At 60.1% G+C, this 20,000-nt stretch overlaps 3 protein-coding genes across 3 annotated transcripts in view; 2 read left to right on the top strand and 1 right to left on the bottom strand.

Annotated features, from left to right (window-relative positions):
- The window catches only part of PTSG_12718 (uncharacterized protein), a gene marked incomplete at both ends in the record, with an annotated part of 11,550 nt that extends 11,063 nt beyond the window's left edge, over window positions 1–487 (top strand). Inside the window, one exon of the mRNA XM_004990582.1 lies at window positions 241–487. Coding sequence (XP_004990639.1) covers window positions 241–487 — 247 coding nt within the window. The remainder of the gene's footprint in view (window positions 1–240) is intronic.
- Window positions 488–987: 500 nt separating this feature from the next.
- PTSG_08390 (Notch2) lies at window positions 988–18,310 on the top strand (the record flags this gene model as incomplete). The annotated part of the gene is made up of 6 exons (XM_004990583.1): window positions 988–1,292; window positions 1,598–2,185; window positions 2,535–2,717; window positions 3,111–3,485; window positions 3,821–16,564; window positions 16,905–18,310. Exons 1-6 carry the CDS (start codon window positions 1,220–1,222, stop codon window positions 18,308–18,310), a joined length of 15,369 nt encoding a protein of 5,122 aa, XP_004990640.1. The 5' UTR covers window positions 988–1,219.
- Window positions 18,311–18,981: 671 nt separating this feature from the next.
- The window catches only part of PTSG_08391 (uncharacterized protein), a gene marked incomplete at both ends in the record, with an annotated part of 3,444 nt that continues 2,425 nt past the window's right edge, over window positions 18,982–20,000 (bottom strand). The window contains 4 exons of the mRNA XM_004990584.1: window positions 18,982–19,038; window positions 19,246–19,335; window positions 19,530–19,652; window positions 19,877–19,942. Of these exons, the coding sequence (XP_004990641.1) occupies window positions 18,982–19,038; window positions 19,246–19,335; window positions 19,530–19,652; window positions 19,877–19,942 (336 nt within the window). The remainder of the gene's footprint in view (window positions 19,039–19,245; window positions 19,336–19,529; window positions 19,653–19,876; window positions 19,943–20,000) is intronic.

Here is a 20,000-nt window from a genome sequence, read left to right on the forward strand (position 1 = left end):
CAACAACAACAACAACAACAACAACACCAACAACAACAATTGCTTGCGCGATTGGCAAGGGAAACGACAGATTACGTGCCATCAGCGCCATCGGCACAGGCTTTGATTGCTCCTCACGCTCCGGTGCCACACCAGCAGCTACACTACTCTCCACAGCAGCCTGGTCATGCTTCTCCCCACCTTTCACTGCATTCCGCACCGCCACACCTGCACCCACACTCACACCCTCATTCACACCAGCCTCAACCTGGCATGCAAGCCTGGCACGCGACACACGCGCACGCGCATCAGCCCCATCCCCACCCGCAGGCGCCAACACATGTACAGCACCCTGCACACGCACACCAGACAGCGCAGCCAAACGCGCCGCGCATTCCGCTGTACGCGTTTCAGCAACCTCAAGTCCACTTCTACCCACAGCATCCACACCATCACTATCACTCTGGCCGATGGCATCACTTTTCCTCGCATCCACGATAATGCTTGATGCGCCTGCTCCATGATAGTGACCGTTGTGATTGTGGTGACTGACCGCAACACACGTTGTCGCATCTCCTCCTTTCATTGTGTTATTTATGGACACCTCACTGATTCGATGCACGAGTAAATGAAGATAATTCGTGGTCAGCTCACACAGTTCTTCCTCACAAATTATCATGTACACGAAAAAAAAAATTCAAACAACGCTGCATACCACACCCTTCTTCAACTGGCCAATCACAGAACAGATTGCCGCCCAGCTAGCTTGATTGCTTGGCTTGGCTTCTTGGCTTGACCCCACCTTTCGTTTGTTTTACCCCACGCCCTACGACCCACATCTCACTGGTCGTTGCTTCTTGCTGGTGTGTCGTTGCTTCCTTCTGCTGACATCACATCGACAGCAGGTAAGCAAGTCGTGGCAGATGGCATTGGCAGGTTCCTCATTGATGACGCCATTGTTTTTCAGTTTACCCCTGCGCCACATCTGCAAACTACACCTTTGATGTGCACGCACACACACTCACACACTTATACTCACACACACACACACACACACACACACTCTCTCTCTCTCTCTCTCTCATTCTTTCCTGCGTTTGCGCTTTACCATCGACCGCCCAAGGTGTGGACGTTCGTTCGCCCTTCCTTCACCCCGTTCTTCTTTCGTCCTTCTTCTTCTGACACAACTCCGACGTGGTCACGCTTTGCCTGCACATTCGCAGCCCAGACAACCACCGTCATGGCGCTACGCCTGGCTCGTGCGGGTCTTTTCCTGCTCGCAGCAGCAGCGCTCTTCTTCATCAGCCCATTAGGTACAACCACATCAAACACAAACACACACACACGCACACATACATGAACGCGTACACACGAGATTTGCTCGTTGTGGCGTTACCTGTTGGAAGGGTGTGTGGTTGATGTTGCATGTGACATCTTTCACGTACCGATCAAGTCTCGGCTCAGGGGCGCAGTAGCAACAACACTTCCACCAACAACACCAACACCCACAAGACCAAATGCCGTCAATCCCAAGCCACGCCAGCGGTTGCCATTTCTCACCGCTTGCTCTTGCTGCTCTCATTGCTTTCATCCTCCCCCCCCCAATATGTTGTGACAGGCGCAGAGGCAGCCTGCCCTTGCCAGAACGGCGGCACCTGTGTTGGTGACACATGCTCATGCGTGCCAGGGTTCTCTGGCGACTCGTGTGAGACGCTCGAGGATTGCTACCTGGTACAAGCGCACCTGTACCAGCAGCTTGGAACGCTGGTGAACCCGTGCTTGAATGGCGGCGTGTGTCAGCCGTCAGGAGAGTGTTTGTGCCCCGTCACGGCATCGGGCTCCTTCTGCGAAAACATCGTCGATCCGTGCGCGGGCGATGCCAACCCGTGCCTGAACGGCGCAACCTGTGCTGTTGACAACGGCGCAGTCGTGTGCAACTGTGCGCCCGGCTTTGAAGGCAGCACGTGCAGCGAAGTTGTGCAGCCGTGCGTGCCAGATCCATGCCAGAACGGCGCCGCGTGCGTGCAGACGGGCCCAGAATCGTATATGTGTGAGTGCACCATTGGCTGGGGTGGCGACGACTGCTCTCTGGCCGTGGACCCTTGCACCTTTGACCCCTGCAACAACGGTGGCGAGTGCACTTCATCCGGTGCCGACTACTCATGCACGTGTGCCCCGGGCTTTGTCGGCCCAACCTGCGACATCGGTGCGTTGCTTGTTGTGTTGTGGTGGTTTGGTGTGCAACGTGTTCGTGTGATGTGATTGTGTGATGCACCTGCTGTGCCCGCGATTTTACCGAGAGGGTACGAGCGTTCGTGAGGGTGGGTATGCTGTGCACACACGACGAGCACCTGCACGAACTACACGGGTTGCATGGTTTGGTGTGCAAGGGGTTGGCTCTATGCTGCTTGAAGTGTACATGTGGGTGCGTTGATTGTCTGTGCATCACCATCAACACCATCAACACGAGATCGATGCCCATGAACTTGACCGTTTCCATTTGTTGTTTGAACACACCCTCTGTATCTGTTCTGCATCGCTCTCAACTCATACAGAGTGCACGGATAGTGGTTGCGCCGAGTGCCTGACAACAGACCCGTCCGTGTGCACGCTGTGCCAGGCGCCACTGTATTTGCACGACAACGTGTGTCTTGACACGTGTCCCTCGGGCCTCGTCACTGATCCGTACTCGAGCGTTCCCAGCGACAGCACAGAGATCGGACCACGTGTTTGCGGCGGTGAGCGACTCAGATGTGGAAGGGATTGGGTGTGTGTGTGTGTTGGAGCGGGGGTGGGAGAGACAAGGGGGAAGGCAAGAGTACGAAACAGTGCATGCGCTGTCCAATACGTATGCATGTGCGTGTGCGTGTGCGTGTGCGTGTGCGTGTGCGTGTGCGTGTGCGTGTGCGTGTGCGTGTGCGTGTGCGTGTGCGTGTGCGTGTGCGTGTGCGTGTGCGTGTGCGTGTGCGTGTGCGTGTGCGTGTACGTGTGTGTGTGCGTGTGCGTGTACGTGTGTGTGTGTCGAAAACGAAGACCATTGCAACAGGCCTCACCCACTCGATTTCACATGACATCCATCACCGCTCACGCTGCCACCATTATCCACGACACCCATCATCACCAACACCAAGAGTGGACTGGCGTGCCCAAGCTGGAGGGCGCGTTGTTTCACACGAGCGTCACGCCTGCGGAGGTGTGCCGTCGGCTCGGGCTGTCCTGGAGTGACGAGCTCTCGCTTGCCGCGCCCACAACCGGCCGGTCCACGGTGTGCAGCATCTGGTACCCAGGTGCAGAGCTGGTGGAGTTTTCGCCGTGCGACAGCGAGCCCCACCTGGCCAGCATCACCTGCTCCGCGCTGTGCGGGCTGAACTGCGACGTGTGCCAGGACTCGTCCACGTGTGACGTGTGCGAGGCTGGCTACTTTGTCAGTGCTTCTGGTACCTGCGTGCCTTCCTCAGAGTGTGGCAGTGGCTTCTACGCCGACACGACCACGGGCAACTGCCAGCGTGAGTTCTAGTGTTGACAAAACGAGGGGACTGACAGTCTCGAACAGTATGCCTGACTTGTCATGACGATGGTCTTCACGCATGCAGACACACATGCGCACCCACATCACTCGCAACCATGCACATAATGTGCGCAATGCACACACACACACACACACACACACACACACACACACACACACACACACATACACACACACGCACACACACACACACATACACACACGCGCGCGCGCGCGCAAAATGCACGCAATACACACATGCGCTTGATGCTGCTTGCTCGCCTTTCTTCCTCACCACTCCATGCCCCCATTCCCTTTCCCCCTCATTTACAGCCTGCCAGGAGTGCGCGAGTGGATCGTATGCCACCGCCACATGTACAGAGTTTGCCGACACCGTGTGCGAGGACTGGACTGTGTGCAGCGAAAACCAGATTGTGTTTATTGCGGGCTCGTCGACGCGTGACGTGGTGTGCCGCACATGCAGCACGTGCGGTGCCAACCAGTATGTGAGCCGTCGTTGCTTCGTGCAGACCGTCAACAATTTACCCGTGTTCCGTGACACCGCATGCAGCACATGCACGACCTGCGATGCCGGCGAGTTTGTGGAGCAGGCGTGCACCGCCACCACCGACACCGTCTGTGGCGTGTGCTCCACCTGCCCAACTGGGTTCTACGTCAGCACACCCTGCACGTCCGCCCAGGACACCGTGTGCAGTGCAATCACCGCCTGTGCCGCTGGGGAGTACATCAGCAAGGCAGCGACACCCAACGCCGACCAGCAGTGCTCCCCCATCACTGAATGTGTTGCTGGGGAGGAGTATCTTGCCACGCCGGCCACCGCCACCTCCGACAACGTGTGCCGCCCCATCACCGAGTGCGGCGCAAACCAATATGAGCTCCATGCTCCCACAGAGACAAGCGACCGTGTGTGCACGGCGTGCAGCACGTGCCCCACCAACGAGCACATCGTGTTGGCTTGCGGAGGCACGCAGGACACGCAGTGCAGTGGCTGCAGCACCTGCACGCCCGGCGAGACGTTCATCCAGCAGCCGTGCACCGTCTTCTCGGACACCGTGTGTGCACCGTGCAGCGAGTGCGCAGCTGGCACGTTCCTCGTCGCCACTTGCGCCGGCCCAGATGACACCGTGTGTGGACCGTGCACGCCTTGCTCCAGCACACAGTACCAGGTGGAGGCGTGCACCAGCACCCGCAACACCCAGTGCGCTGCGCTGACGGTGTGCTCCTCGACAGAGTACGAGTCGGTCGCTGCAACGGCTACCACAGACCGCACGTGCGTGGCCGTGTCGACGTGCGGCACCAACGAGTACCAGAGCAAGGCGCCCACGACGACCACCGACCGTCAATGCAGCGCCGTGACCACGTGCACGGAAGACGAATTTGAGCGCTACCCGCCCTCGCGCGTCACGGACCGCGTGTGCGCCGCGCTGACCGTGTGCCACGCTGAGCTGCAATATGAGCTGGTGGCACCAACCACCACCTCCGACCGCGTGTGCCGTCGCCTGACCACGTGCAGCCTGGACGAGGGCACGTACGAGCTTTTCGCGCCCACGGCAACCACAGACCGCGTGTGTGCACCCGTGCGCGAGTGTGAGGAGGGCGCCGAGTATGAGGCCACCGCGCCCACGCCCACCTCCAACCGCGTGTGCCAGCCGCTCTCGCCATGCCCGGAGCAGCTGACATACGAGGCTGTTGCAGCAACCCCAACCTCGGACCGCACGTGCCTGGCGGACAAGTACTGCAGCTTCAGCGCCGAGCTGACCAACTTTGCTGGCGACGGCAGCGGCCGCGTCTTCGCCACATTCACCGACCCCACGGCCCACCTTGACCTGCAGATTGTGTCTGACGCCAAGGCGTGCGCAGACCAGTGCTTCCTGCGCAGCAGCTGCAAGGGGTTTGTTCTGGCACTGGAGACGGTGACGACGACAACGTCCGCGTCCACCGCACTCACCTGCACGCTGCTTTCGCGCCTGGGCGACGCCCACGGCGTGACAACCGGCCTGGTGACGGCGTCCTATGCCCGCGTGGCCGTGCAGGAGTACGAGGTGCAGTCGCCGACGACCAGCACGCCACGGCAGTGTGCTGCCGTCACGCAGTGCAGCCCGGAGGTGGAGTTTGAGATTCTTGCGCCAACAGCGACAACAGACCGCGAGTGCAGCGCGCTGACGCAGTGCGAAGCCGCGGCGGAGTACGAGACAGTGGCCCCAACAGCCACGTCCGACCGCGAATGTGTTGCGCTCAGCACGTGTAACGAGGAGCTGGAGTACGAGGCAACGCCGCCCACGGCCACCACAGACCGCGTGTGCGAGCTGTTTACAAGCTGCCTTGCCACGGAATACGCGGTTGTGCTTGCGTCACCCACCAACGATCGCGTGTGCGAAGCGCTGACAACTTGCAACTTTGCCCAGCAGTACGAGACAGTGGCACCCACCTTCAGCAGCGACCGAGAGTGCACGGCCCTGAGCGTGTGCTCTGGTGCCGAGTACGAGCTGCAGCCGCCCTCTGTCACGCAGGACCGCGTGTGCGAGGCCGTGTCCATGTGCACGAGCACCGAATATGAGGCGCGTGCGCCCACGGAGAGCAGCGACCGCGTGTGTCTGGCGCTGACGGAGTGCCTGGCGGGCGTGCAGTTTGAGCTGCAGCCGCCAACGGCGACGACGGATCGCGTTTGCACCACATACACGGCGTGCCGCCCCCTGACAGAGTTTGAGTCTCGCGCGCCCACAACCACCACAGACCGCGTGTGCAGCCCTTTTACCGTGTGCGATCCCGCTGCCCAGTACCAGTCTGTGCCGGGCACGGCCACCTCCAACCGGGTGTGCACGGCGCTGACGCAGTGCGAGCTTGGCATCACCTTTGAGACGCAGGCGCCCACGCCCACCATGGATCGCGTGTGCTCTGCGTGCTCGACATGCGATGCTGGCGCGGGCGAGGTCATCACTGGGGAGTGCTCGCTCACCGCAGACACGGCGTGCATGGCGTGCCCGTGCCAAAACGGCGTGCAGTGCACACAGCTCAACCCTGTGGGCTACAAGTGCGAGTGTCCAGCCGGCCTGAGCGGTGAGTTCTGTGAGATTAACGCGGACGACTGCGCCTCATCGCCGTGTCAGAACGGAGCAACCTGCGTTGACCTGATCAACGGGTACGAGTGCAACTGCTTCCCTGGCTGGAGCGGCGAGACATGCACGGTACTCGCAAACTGCAACGCATACCGCTTCGAGGTGCTTGCGCGCACGGGCCTGCGCATCAACCCGTGTGCACCGGGCACGTGCGACGCGGATGACACGTGCTCTTGCCCATCTGGCTTCACGGGCAGCTACTGCGAGGTGAACATTGACGACTGCGAGAGCCACGCATGCGAGAACGGCGGCACATGCGTCGACGGGGTCAACTCGTACACGTGCAGGTGTCCCGTTGGCACCTACGGTGACCTGTGTGAGTTCAACGAGGACGACTGCTTCGATGGCGCGTGCCAGAACGGCGGCACCTGTGTGGACGGCATCAACTCTTACACGTGCGACTGCCCACCAGGGTTTGTCGGCGAGACGTGTACGGAGGAGACCATCGAATGCAGCCCAAACCCGTGCGAGAACGGCGGGACTTGCATCGAAGGGCAAGCCACCTTCACCTGCGACTGTCCGTCAGGGTTTGGTGGCCCAACGTGCGCAGACATCTGCCCACAGGACTGCGTGTCCTGCTCTTCCGCAGACGTGTGCACGATGTGCACCAACTACAAGTATCTTGATGCTGGTGAGTGCCGCGACTCGTGCGCGGCATCTTCATCGCTTGCGGACGTGTACGGTGCTGTTGAGTACAGGAGTGGCTCCTCGGCTGCCACTGCCCACGAGACGGGCCGGGTGTGCGGCGCGTGGACGGGCCAGCCCGTGCTGGACGGCTACCTCTTCCATCGCACGTGGACTGTAAATGCGCTGTGCGAGGCCATTGGTCTCGCACCACCGACAGACGCCCTGGTCGCAGCGACAGAGACCCTGATCAGCTACGACCGCATGGGCGTGTGTCGCATCTGGTACCCGAGCCAAGGCCTGGTCACCCTGGTACAGCAGCCGCCTTGCGACGACAGCGAGCCGTACGTGAGCGAGGTGACATGTAGCGCCCTGTGCGTGGACACGGGCTGCGGCGCGTGTGACCTCAGTGGTCGCTGCACGAGCTGCGTGTACCCGCAGCTGCTCAAGGATGGCGCCTGTGTTTCAGAGAGCGAGTGCGGTGTTGGCTTCTTCGCCCACGTGGCTGAGGACGGCTCTGGCGTGTGTGAGGCGTGCACGGTGTGCGGCGCAGACGAGTACGAGACGACGCCCTGCAGCTTGGATGGCAATCGCGAGTGCGCTCCGCTCACGGCTTGCGACGCCTTTGGCGAGTTCTTCGTGCTGACGGCTGCCACGGCCACGACGGACCGCGTGTGCAAGGCGTGCACGGTCTGCGACAGCGACGCATTTGCCAGTGGCGGCTGCCAGGGCGAGCAGGACACGCTGTGCCAGCCCCTGACGCGCTGCTCCCAGGACCAGTACGAGGCCGTTGCTGCGACGCCAACGAGCGATCGCGTGTGCATGGACATCAGCAAGTGTGCAGCTGAGGCGGGCGAGTACGAGTTTGCGGCGCCAACGGCAACAACAGACCGCATTTGCTGTGCAGATGGCACGACGGGCCCGCAGTGCAGCGAGCCGTCCTCGGATTGCTGCATGAACGGTGGAACGTGCGTGCAGGATGCGCTTGGCACCGGGCGGGAGTGTGTGTGCATTCCCGGGTACGCCGGTGTCTCGTGCGAAGTTCTCCAGGACTGTCTCATGGTGGTGGGCTACTTTGCGTCGGAGACAGGTTCGCGCCTGGATCCGTGCGAGAACGGCGGCATGTGTCAGTACGACGTGGCAGAGCAGCGCGGTGTGTGCCAGTGCCAACCCGGGTTTGCCGGCGACGCCTGCGAGGAGAGCGCATTCATGGCTGGTGACGTGATCCCTGGCTACGAGCTTGTGCACGTTGGTGGTAATGGTGGGCGTCGTTTCACCACCGCCTTTGACGCGGCCAGCACCATCCTGGTCCTGCACAACGTGCTTGAGGCCACCTGTGTGCTTGAGTGCAACACGCAGGAGGCGTGCGAGGGCATTTTCTTCTGGCAGCGGTCGGCGACGGAGCTTCGCTGCTACCTCCTGAGCGACACTGGCTCGTCTGCTGGGGTCGTGACCTCCACAGACTCGTTCAGCTACGCCAAGGTGCACACGACGACGACCACAACCACGACCACCACGACCACCACGACCACGACCACGACGACGACCACGACGACGACCACGACGGACGCATTTGACTTTCCATTTTCAGACAATGGCTACGACGTTGTGTTTGCTGGGGTGCAGGGCACAAGCAGCGATGGGCCCCGCCGGTTTTCGACCGCCTTCCAGAGCCAATACGAGCTTGCGGTGCTGGACGTTGATGCGGCCATTGAGTGCCTGCAAGAGTGCGATGCACTGGATGCGTGCGCTGGTGTGTTCCTGAGGGAGGCGACAACGACCATGCGATGCCACCTGCTGTCAGACCTTGGCGCAGAAGCGGGCATTGCCACGTCCACGACGTCTCTTTCGCTGCGCAAGCTGCTGGACACAACCACAACCACGACGACGACGACGACAACAACGACGACAACAACGACAACAACGACAACCACCACGACGACGACGACCACGGATGTGCTCGGGTTTGCGTTTGAGGACAACGGCTACGTTGTTGTGTTTGAAGGTGTGCAGGGCATGAGTGGTTCCCCGAGGCGCTTCAGCTCTGCATTTGTGCCCTCCTTGGAGTTGGCTGTGGTGAGCACAACACAGGCGCGCACATGCGTCAATCTGTGTGATGCTGATGACAGGTGTTTGGCTCTCTTCATCTTTGAGCGGTCGTCAGACTACCAGTGCCGGTTGCTTGCTGAGTTTGGGACCGAAACGGGCACTGCCACCTCCACAACGTCGCTGTCTCTCGTGAAGCTGCCAAAGACGACCACCACCACATCTACGACAACTACAACAACCACAACGACCACAACTACAACATCAACCACGACGACCACGAGCAGCACCACGACGACAACAACAGCGACGACAACGACCACGAGCAGCACCACAGCCATCTTTGAGTATCCATTCGATGAGAGCGAGTATGAGGTTGTGTTCAGAGGTGTGTCTGCCTTCAACGCCGGTGCTCCCGTGCGCTTCTCGACTGCATTCGACGCACGGTTTGAGCTGCAGGTCATTTCCGTGGTGAGTGTTGCAGAGTGCCTGCAGGCATGCCACGACAGCAACACCTGCCTCGGCGTGTTTTTGCGAGAGACAACAACCACGTTGCGGTGTCATCTGCTTTCCAACTTGGGCACGCCTGAAGGTCTCCCAACGTCCACCGCATCCCTCTCCCTGAGAAAGCTCATGCTAACAACATCAACAACGACGACGACGACCACTTCAACGACGACTGAAGAAGCAATGTCATCTACAACCACGACGACCACGACGACCACTTCAACCACGACGACCACGACGACCACTTCAACAACGACGACAACGACAACCACTTCAACCACGACGACCACGACGACCACTTCAACAACGACGACAACGACGACAACCGCGACCACGACCACTACCACGACCACAACCACTACTAGCACCACAACCACAACCACAACCACCACCACGACTACAACGACCACTACTCGCACCACAACGACTACCACTACAACCATGATTAGCACGACAACAACACATGTGCTGCAGTTTGATACGACAGGTTATGATGTGGTCTTCGTCGGCACACAAGGAGGAGTGTCTTCTCCTCGCCGATTCAGCACCGCATTTGACTCGACATTCAGGCTCCCACTGACAGCCCCAGTGACGACGGGGGCAGAGTGCCTGCAGGCATGTGAGGCGGAGGCTGCATGCGTTGGTGCATTCATCTGGACACCTGATGTCAACATTCGCTGCTATCTTTTGACAGACCTGGGCACAGAGGCGGGCATTGCCACCTCCACCGCCTCCGTCTCCCTGCGGAAACTCGCCGCTTCCACGACAACGACAACAACATCCACAACGACCACCACGACAGCAACGACAACGACGACGACCACCACAGCAACGACAACGAGCACAACAACAACGAGCACAACAACAACGAGCACAACCACAACTACTTCAACCACAACTACTTCAACCACAACTACTTCAACCACAACTACTTCAACCACAACTACTTCAACCACAACTACTTCAACCACAACTACTTCAACCACAACTACTTCAACCACAACTACTTCAACCACAACTACTTCAACCACAACTACTTCAACCACAACTACTTCAACCACTTTAACGACTACAACCACCAGCACCAGCACTACCAGCACCAGCACTACCAGCACCAGCACTACCAGCACCACAACAACCAGCACCACAACAACAACCAGCACCACAACAACCAGCACAACCACAACCAGCACAACCACAACCAGCACCACAACAACCAGCACAACCACAACCACCACAACCACAACCACAACAACAACCACCACGACGACCACCACCACGACCACCACAACCACAACCACAACCACAACTACTACAACAACCACAGCAACCATCTCCATTGATGTGCCAAACACCGCACCTGATTTCAGCGAGACAGAGGCCACAACAACGCTGACCATCGATGCATCCTATGACACAGTAGACCTTGCCCAGCTGCAGTCTGATGTGCTTGAGAGCTTGGCCACCACCGGTGTCAGCTCAGATGACGTGGCCTTTGTTCACTTCTACCCAGGCAGCATCAACATCCTTGTTGGCTTCCGCACGCAGGCCGCATACACAACGCTGACGGCGGCGCTGGCCACCGGTCCTCTTCCCGTCGGCAACGCCACTGTCTCCCTGCTCACGACAAGCATGCAGCCTTACGTGTCGTCGAATGACGCTTTTGTCGCATACAAGACCAGCACGAGCGAGCCAGGCTTCAACCTTGTCGCCCTTGACAACCTCAAGCCCGGCCTCAAGGTTGCGGTCACCAGCGCAGTGGGGCCGCTCAGCGTGGACATGGAAGTGACAACACCGCGCCTATCACCAACCACATTCAAGGCGGTTGTCCTGCCGGCGTCCGGCAATGTCTGGTTCAACGACCCCACCGTCTCTGTCTTTATTCGCTTTGAGGATGAGCGCGGCAGCGCACTTGTGGCGGAGGGGTCAACAGCCATTGTGACCGTGTCGCCACCAGCATCCTTGGGAGCAGCAGCATCACCCCTCACCACGGTGTGTGTGTCAAAGCTGGACGAGCAAGAGGGTGCGGTGTGCACGGCAACGGTCACCCTGCCCTCGTCATGGTTCTCCTACGAGCAAGATGAGGATGTGAGAGTGACGGCCGCGCTGCTGAGCGACATCAGCAGCACCTCCACTGTGATTGCCGACCTGACACTCAAGCAACAGCCCTCCGTGGCGCTGGCCACTGGCTATGGCGTCGTGTGCCGGTTCCCGCAGGGCAGCGTGTTCTCCGAGAGCGGGTTTGACATTGACTGCTTTGGGCGTGCGCGGGATGGCGTTGCCCTCACGCAGTTCCAGTTGCAGCTGACGCCGTCTGCCGCCACCATCTCCTTTGGACAGGTCACCAGCACGGACATGTGGGGTGTTACCGCCCGCACAGTGAGTGGCAAGCTCGTCGTGACCGGCTCCCGCGTGAGCAGCACCGACACGGGCAGCACGGGCGATGAGTTTATGCACCTGTTCTCTGTGCGCGCCCGTGCCGGTACGACCACGTCCTCCTTCTCCGTGCGGGTCACCGTGCGCGTGCAGGAGATGCTGTCGCTCGCGGGCCGCGTTGTGCCGGTCAACTCCCTTGCCCATGTCACAGACGCGAACGTGACGCCCACCCAGCGATCTGCGACAACAACGGTGGTTGCCGTCGACACTGCTGGCGTGCTGGCGTGGATCGAGTCGCCCTTGCTGGTGAACACGGCGCCACTGGCTCCAACGCCCGACGCCCGCGTCTCCCGAAGCATGACGGTGCTTGCCATTAACACGGATGGCACCGTCCTTGCCTCCGACAGCCACTTCTGCGCCGGCGCCGGCGTGACCCAGGCAACGGGGTGCACGGAGGTGAGCTTTGGATCCACAGACCCAACTGACGGCCGAATTGAGGTGACGGTGCTCCTGGGCACCGCACAGGACACTGTGGCGCTCAACGTCATGCGCCTGGATTCCGTGCAGCTGGATGTGTCCAACACGCAGCTGCACTTTGTGACCACGGCCGCAGCGTTGGGCAACTGCACGGGCACCTTCCAGCAGGCGCGCGTGGGCATTCGCGCCGTGTTTGTCGCCGGCGTGCGCAGCGTGATTGTGGACGTGACGCACATGGCGCCCTGGCTTCTGCAAATGTCCAACGAGGACACGGTGCAGTTGGTGGGTGCACAGGCCGGTGAGGGCGAGTACGATGTTGACCTGCATCTCGCCCTGACGGGCGGCCGCGCCGTGCTTCAGGGCATGGCCCCCGGCACGGTACAGCTGCAACTCGTGTCCCCTTCCGTGCCAGGCCTGGTTTGGGACAGCGAGGACGTGACTGTGCTGGGGTCCTCCGGACACGTCGCCACACACGTGCGCACGCTGTTGGCAGTTGACGTGCAAGTGGGCGCAGCCGCACCCTCCCTGACGGCGTTTGGCAGCAACGGCCCCGACGTGTCAGTGGGCGTGAGCAGCAGCGTCAAGGCGTCGTTCTCCGAGCTGCTGCAGCCTGGGGTCGCCGTCTCTGTAATTGTTGATGCACAGGGCGGCGAGATCCTGGTGCTGTCCTCCGATGCAGGCCCGGTGCCAAACATTGCGCTGAACCGCGAGGCGAGCAACGCAGACGTGATGGACGTCGACGCAGTCATGCTCGCAGATGGCAGCGTGGTCATGGAGACCACTTCTGTCATTGGCGTTGTCAACACCAACCAACAAGGCCAGGATGTGCATGTGCGCACAACGGCGGCCATGTGTGGTGGAGCTGCAGTGCTGGAGGGAAGGGAGACGTTCCCGGTCCAGTTCCTCGACGTGGTCAGCGTGCAGTACAACGTGAGCACCAACGTCATTGCCATGGCTGGCTCTCCAGCCGTTGCCGCTGGTGTGAGCAGCCGCGTGCAGCTGCGCATTGTGGCCACACGTGAGGATGGCAGCACCCGCGATGTGACGCTTGATCCACGCGTCATCATTGACACGCAGACCTTTGGGCTCGGCGCCCTCGTCGTGGGCAGCTCCACGCAGGACGGCCGTCTGACCATCGAGGCCACGCGCGTGGTGCAGGGTGCTGCTGTTGTGGTGTCCTTTGAAGGCTTCAACCAGACCCTCCCCATCACCGTTGTTGAGGCTGTGCGCCTGGACCTGTCCGCGCATCCGTACCCGCCGTATCCCGGTTCAGAATCTGTCTCCGCCAGCCCGCTGGAGGCCATTGGCAGCACGGGGCGGTTCCAGGAGGCGCAGCTGCTGGCGTTGCTGTCTCTCTCCAACGGGGACCAGATTGATGTGACGGCGCACCCCGACATTGAGTTTGACATCTCGGTTCCCGAGCTGTACGTGGCCGAGACGCTGCTCCTCGCCACGGGAGAGACGCTGGGCAGCGTCACAGCCTCGTTTGCAGCTGGCGGCATTGTGTCCAACGTACTGCAGATGGAGGTGACGAGCACGCAGCGACAGGTGGCGCAGGTTGTCGTGGAGGCACCGGCCGCTCTGTCTGGGCTCATGGGCGATGTGTACGCCGGGGCCGTGCAGGTGACGCTGGTGCTGGACGACGGCACGCGCCTGCAGCACGGCTATCTCTTCAACGCAACCACGCAGCAGCCCAACTTTCCCGGCATGATCACGTTCTCCTCCAGCCAGGAGGAAGCCGTGGTTGTGGATGCGGCTACGGGCGCACTCACTATTGCAGGCAACACGAAGCGCGGCCCTGCCGTGATTACAGCCACCAGCGGGGGCGTGCAAGGGACAGCGAGCCTGCGCATCAACCTCGACGTGGCTGATCTGGACATGGACATGGGCAACCTGGCTGCCGCTGACGAGCCCATCCCGACACAGAGCACGAGCCAGGCGTTCTCCGTCCCGCTGGTGCTGCGTCTGCCAACCACGGTGGAATCTGTGGATGCACTGCAGTTTCAGCTCTCCTTTGACCCAGCTGTGTTGTCGGTGCTGTACGTGACTGCCGGTGACGGCTGGTCCAACAGCCGCCTGTTTGTTGACATTGATGCGAGCGCGGGCGTGATTCGCTCAGGCGGCATCTTCCCGCTGCTCAAGGGCGGTGCAGACGACCCCACGCTCGTGGAGATTGCCGTCATCACCTTTGAGGTGAAGAGCACGGCGCCCGCAGGATACACGGATCTGGCGGGCCGGTTTGACGTGTTCAGCAGCATGGGCTCCACCATCGTTGCTGCCGGCACTCCATTTGTTGCCGGTGATGTCAGCGTGCTCATTCAGAGCAGCAGCAGCAGCAGCAGTAGCAGCGCCGCTGCCGCCGCTACAGCCGACAACGGGCGTCGTCGTCGTCGTAACCTGCTATCGCTTGAGCCCTTTGATGTCACCAACCAAATTGTGTTTGGCGATGAGGGCAAGGAGGGTGTTGTCGATGTCGAAGCTGACGGTGTGCGTGGCGCAGCTCCGCGCAAGCGCCGCGATGTGCAGGTGAACGGGGACGTGAACCTTGATGGCGTGTTTGATTTGGCGGACGTGTTGTTCCTGTACGGGTACCTCGCTGGCTATAACACGGACGTGACCCCCGAGCAGCTGCTTGAGATGGACATCAACGGCGACAGCCAGATCAACACGGCCGATTTCCTCTACAGCCAAAAGGTGGTGGCCAACGAGTACCGCTTCCTGGAGGTGTCCAGGGTTGCCTCTGTCTCGCTCGCCACGGACTGCCGGTTTGTTGTGGAGGTGACGACGCGCGACGCTTCGGGAGCACCAGAGAGCGAGGACACCATTGTGTTTGTTGATCTGGAGAGCCCATCAGAGGGCTTCCACCAGCGCATGGTTGCGAGCGAGTTCCTGTTTGGCACGCCGGTCGAGGCCAAGCCCGCACCCTTCAACGGCACCATCGTGCGCGCAGCAGCCACGGGCAACGGCACGCATACGGTGGCATTTGACTCGAGCATTGTTGCCGGCGCAAAGGTTGGCGTGAGCTTCTTCGTGGCCACACTGGACAGCAACGGCAGCCCAAGCGCAGACCGCATTACGCCGCTGCTCACGGGCCCCTCGCTTGCCCCTTACAGCTACGTCGGCTATGCCGGTGTGGGCATCCCGATTCAAGGCGATGTGCTCGATGTGCAGTTTTCCGATTACAACGCAAAGGTGGCGCGCACGGTGGCGCAGACGACGTTTGAGTGCATCCCAGACCCGTGCATTGCGCTGCCGTGCGAGAACGGGGCCACGTGCACGCAGGACATGCGCGATTACACGTGTGAGTGCGCAGACGGCTACACGGGCGACAGGTGCGAGGTTGACATTGACGAATGCGACGGCCACGCGTGCCAGAACGGCGCCACGTGTGTTGATGAGGTTGGCACGTATTCGTGCAGGTGTGCTGCTGGCTTCACGGGTCCGCTGTGCGAGGTGAACGTTGACGATTGCGCCGGCAACCCTTGCCTGAACGGGGCGTCGTGCGTCGACCTCATTGACGGCTTCTCGTGCACGTGCGCGCTCGGGTTTGAGGGCGAGCGGTGTGAGCAGAACATCGACGACTGCGCGAGCGACCCGTGCCTGAACGGCGGCACGTGTGTTGACGCGCTGGCGTCGTACTCGTGCGAATGCCCCGACGGATTTGAGGGCGACCGCTGTGAGGTGAACGTGGACGAGTGCGCAGACAGCCCCTGCGTGAACGGCGACTGCCGGGACGGAAACAACGGCTTTGTGTGTGAGTGTGACGCAGGGTTTACGGGTGAGCTGTGCGACGTCGACATTGACGAGTGTGCGAGCCAGCCCTGCCAAAACAACGCCACCTGTGTCGATCACATCAACGCCTACACTTGCACGTGCCTGCCTGGGTTTTCTGGCGACGCATGTGAAGTCGGTGCGTTTCGTGTATGCGCGCGTGTGCGTACATGTGTTTGAATGCGGAATGTGTATGGGTGTGATTGTGTATGGGATTGTGTATGGGTGTGATTGTGTATGGGTGTGATTGTGTATGGGTGCGTGTGTGCGTGTGTCGTAATTTGCGTGTGTACATTCATCTGTGTGTGTGTGCGTGTAAGATGTGCACGTGGTTCTGCTCCCATGGTAACACCCCCTCACCACTCACTCACCACAGCCTCTCACCACAACCCCTCACCGTGTCCTTACCTCTCACTCACCACAACCTCTCACCATGTCCTCAACCCTCGTCGCACCCCTGCCGTGCTTCGTCGACACAGACTTCTGCGAGCAGCCCGAGAATGCGTGTGAGAACGGCGGCGTGTGCGTGCGCGAAGAGGAGCGCTGCGAGTGCGTTGACGGGTGGTCTGGTCGCCTGTGCACGATTCCCCCGCAGGAAATTGTGACCGTGACGCCACCGCCGGCATCCAAGTCGGGCAGCGGCAACTCTGTTGCGCAGCCCGCCATCTTTGCGGTGGTGGGAGTGATTGGGGTGCTGGCGTGTGTGGTGCTGGTGGTTGTTGTGCGACGGTACCGCGCATCGAGCTACGACACGGCGCTGGACAAGAGCACGCTCGACTGGGAGGGCATCGACGACGTGTACGACGATAGTCGCCATGCAGGCCGCAACACCTACGCGCAGAGCCCCATCGTGCCCCTTGACAGCGAGTACGAGAACGTGCCTGCAGAGTACAGGCAGGATTTCTCCGACTCATCGGTGATGCAGTCGAGGCTTGGCGCTGAGCTGGACACTATTGCCAGCCCCGTGAGCCTGAAGCAGCAGCAGGCCGCAGACAGACAGCCCGCGACGAGTGGCGAGATTATCCGCTCGCTGCAGGGGCAGCTGGAGGGCGCCGACGAGGCGTTCCAGGCGGTACCGCGCATCAAGCCGACGGCGACGTTTGAGACGGCCAAATCGGAGGAGAACCGCCCGCGCAACCGCTACAGCGACGTGCTGCCGTATGACGACACGCGCGTGAAGCTGTACAGCTCGGCAGAGACTGACTACATCAACGGCAACCACGTGTCGCTGCAGGCCGGGCGCCGGAACTACTGGTACGTGGCGACGCAGGGCCCCGTGAAGGGCACGCTGGGCGACTTTTGGCGCATGGTGTGGGAGCAGGGCTCTGAGATGATTGTGATGGTGGCGGCGGAGGTTGAGAACGGGCGGACCAAGTGCGAGCGGTACTGGCCGCGGGAGCAAGGTGACTACGACGCCATCCAGTACGGCGACTTTCGCGTGACGCTGCTGGGCGAGGTGGCCAACGAGGCATACGCCCTGCGCGGGCTGCGGGTGAAGAACATGATCACGGGGGAGAAGCGCTCGATCCGCCAGCTGCAGTACACGGCGTGGCCGGACAAGAGCGTCCCAGACGACTCCAACCAGTTTCTCAAGTTTGTGGACGAGGTGGCGGTGACGCGCGACCGCCTGCTCAACGGCAACACGGCGCAGCCCGCTTGGCCGACGATTGTGCACTGCAGCGCCGGTGTTGGGCGGTCTGGCGTCCTGGTGCTGGTTGAAGTTGCGCTGTCGCTGGCGGAGCAAGGGCTCCTGCCCCGCCTTTCCACAGTCTTGGAGGAGATGCGTGAGCAGCGCATGCTGCTGGTGCAGACGTTCCCCCAGTTCCAGTTCTGCCACAGGGCGATTATTGCTCACCTGCAGCAGCAACTGCAGCTGGAGGCGTAATTGCTTCAATTTGGAGGCGTGTGTGTGTACGTGTACATGTCACTATTTCGACAGGCATGCGTGCACGTGAGTGGGCAATGCGGAGTACATCATTTCTTTGTCCAATGTGCGAAACCCTGTGTGTTTGTGCTTGAGTGCGTGTCAATGCACTCTCTGTTGTTCACGTCTTACAACTTGTGTCTCTCATCCTGTGCTGACATGTGCGCAGGAGCGGGTTTGTTGTTGATTCATTGAGGTGGTGGTGCAAGTGAATAAACAAGAGTTTACCACAACACCAGGAAGCGTGCGCCCCTGATGGCGCTCGTCATGCTACACAGACACAGACACACAGACACACACACACACACACACACACAGACACACACACACACGCACACGCACGCACACACACACACACACACACACACACACGCACGCACACACACACAGGCAGACACAGACACACACGCACACAGACACACACACGTACGGAGAGGAAGAGAACAATAGAAAGCAGGCAAGCAAGGTTGGAAAAATGTACAGCACAATGTCCAGCAAGACACGTAAACGAGGGATTCGCTCAGTTACACACATGCACACGCGCACATCACGTTGTCGTGAACAAAGCAACCAGCAAGAACGCTGACAGAAGAGAGACAGATGCGGCGACAAACGTATCAACAGTTGATCTATCAGAAGGGAAAGAACGCTTGCAAAGTCGGGCTGGTGTTGATCCGAGACACAAACTCCTGCGTGTTGTATGTGTGTGTGCATGTGTATGTGTATGTGTGTGCGCGTGTTGTGTGGTGCGTGTTGCGTGTACATGTGTTGTGTGTGTGTGTGGACATGTGTGTGTAGTGTGAGCTTGAAAGGTGCAGGCAGGGATGAGCGTGTGTACTTGCAGCAAGCATGCACACGCGCTGATGATGATGCGGTGGTAACAGCACAACACGCACCTGGAGAGTGATTGTGTTTCGGTCCTGCCCAAGTTCTTCAAACACCTTTGTGGCAATGTCCTTGGCGCGCTTCTCACTCGGCGTATCCACCTGGTCATGGGCGGTCGTGTTCAGTGCACATCGGTGGTTCACGGGGTTGCATTTGTTGTGTGAGCGCTCGCGTTGAGGGTATGGGATTCAAACACAAGGTCAAATGCATGCCACATCACGTCATTGCTGATCGAGGCACGAGCAACAGCATGCAGTCAATGGTGCAGTCCATGAGAGCAGAACAACACGCTCACCTTTGCACCCGCCTTTGGTTTCGCGCTCGTGCTGTCGTTGTCGTCCTCAAAGATGTCCCCGCGACTCTTTCTGAACGATTTGACCATCTCCGCCCGCACGCGCGCATCCGCCTCCTTCTTCTCCTGATGTGTGTATGCGTGTGCGTGTGCGTTTGTTGGCGTGCGTGTGTTTTTGTTGGTGTGCGTGTGAGTGAAATGGAAGCTTGCGTGAGACGTATAGCATGGTTGAGAGTCAGTACAACACACACACACACACACACACACACACACACACACACACACACACACAATCGTACACATCTCGGCACGAACATATCCATACAAACAGGCGGGGCGAGAAGCTGCACCTCAGCTGCGCGTTCTGTCTTTCTGTGTTCTTCAGCGACGCGCTCGCCATCCTCCGTCTCATCATCCTGTCAACAGATGCAGGTATGCACGACGACGGTCGATAATACCGTGTGAGGGGGTTGT

This window comes from Salpingoeca rosetta, assembly GCF_000188695.1.
Source record: "Salpingoeca rosetta unplaced genomic scaffold supercont1.23, whole genome shotgun sequence".
NCBI lineage: Eukaryota > Choanoflagellata > Craspedida > Salpingoecidae > Salpingoeca > Salpingoeca rosetta.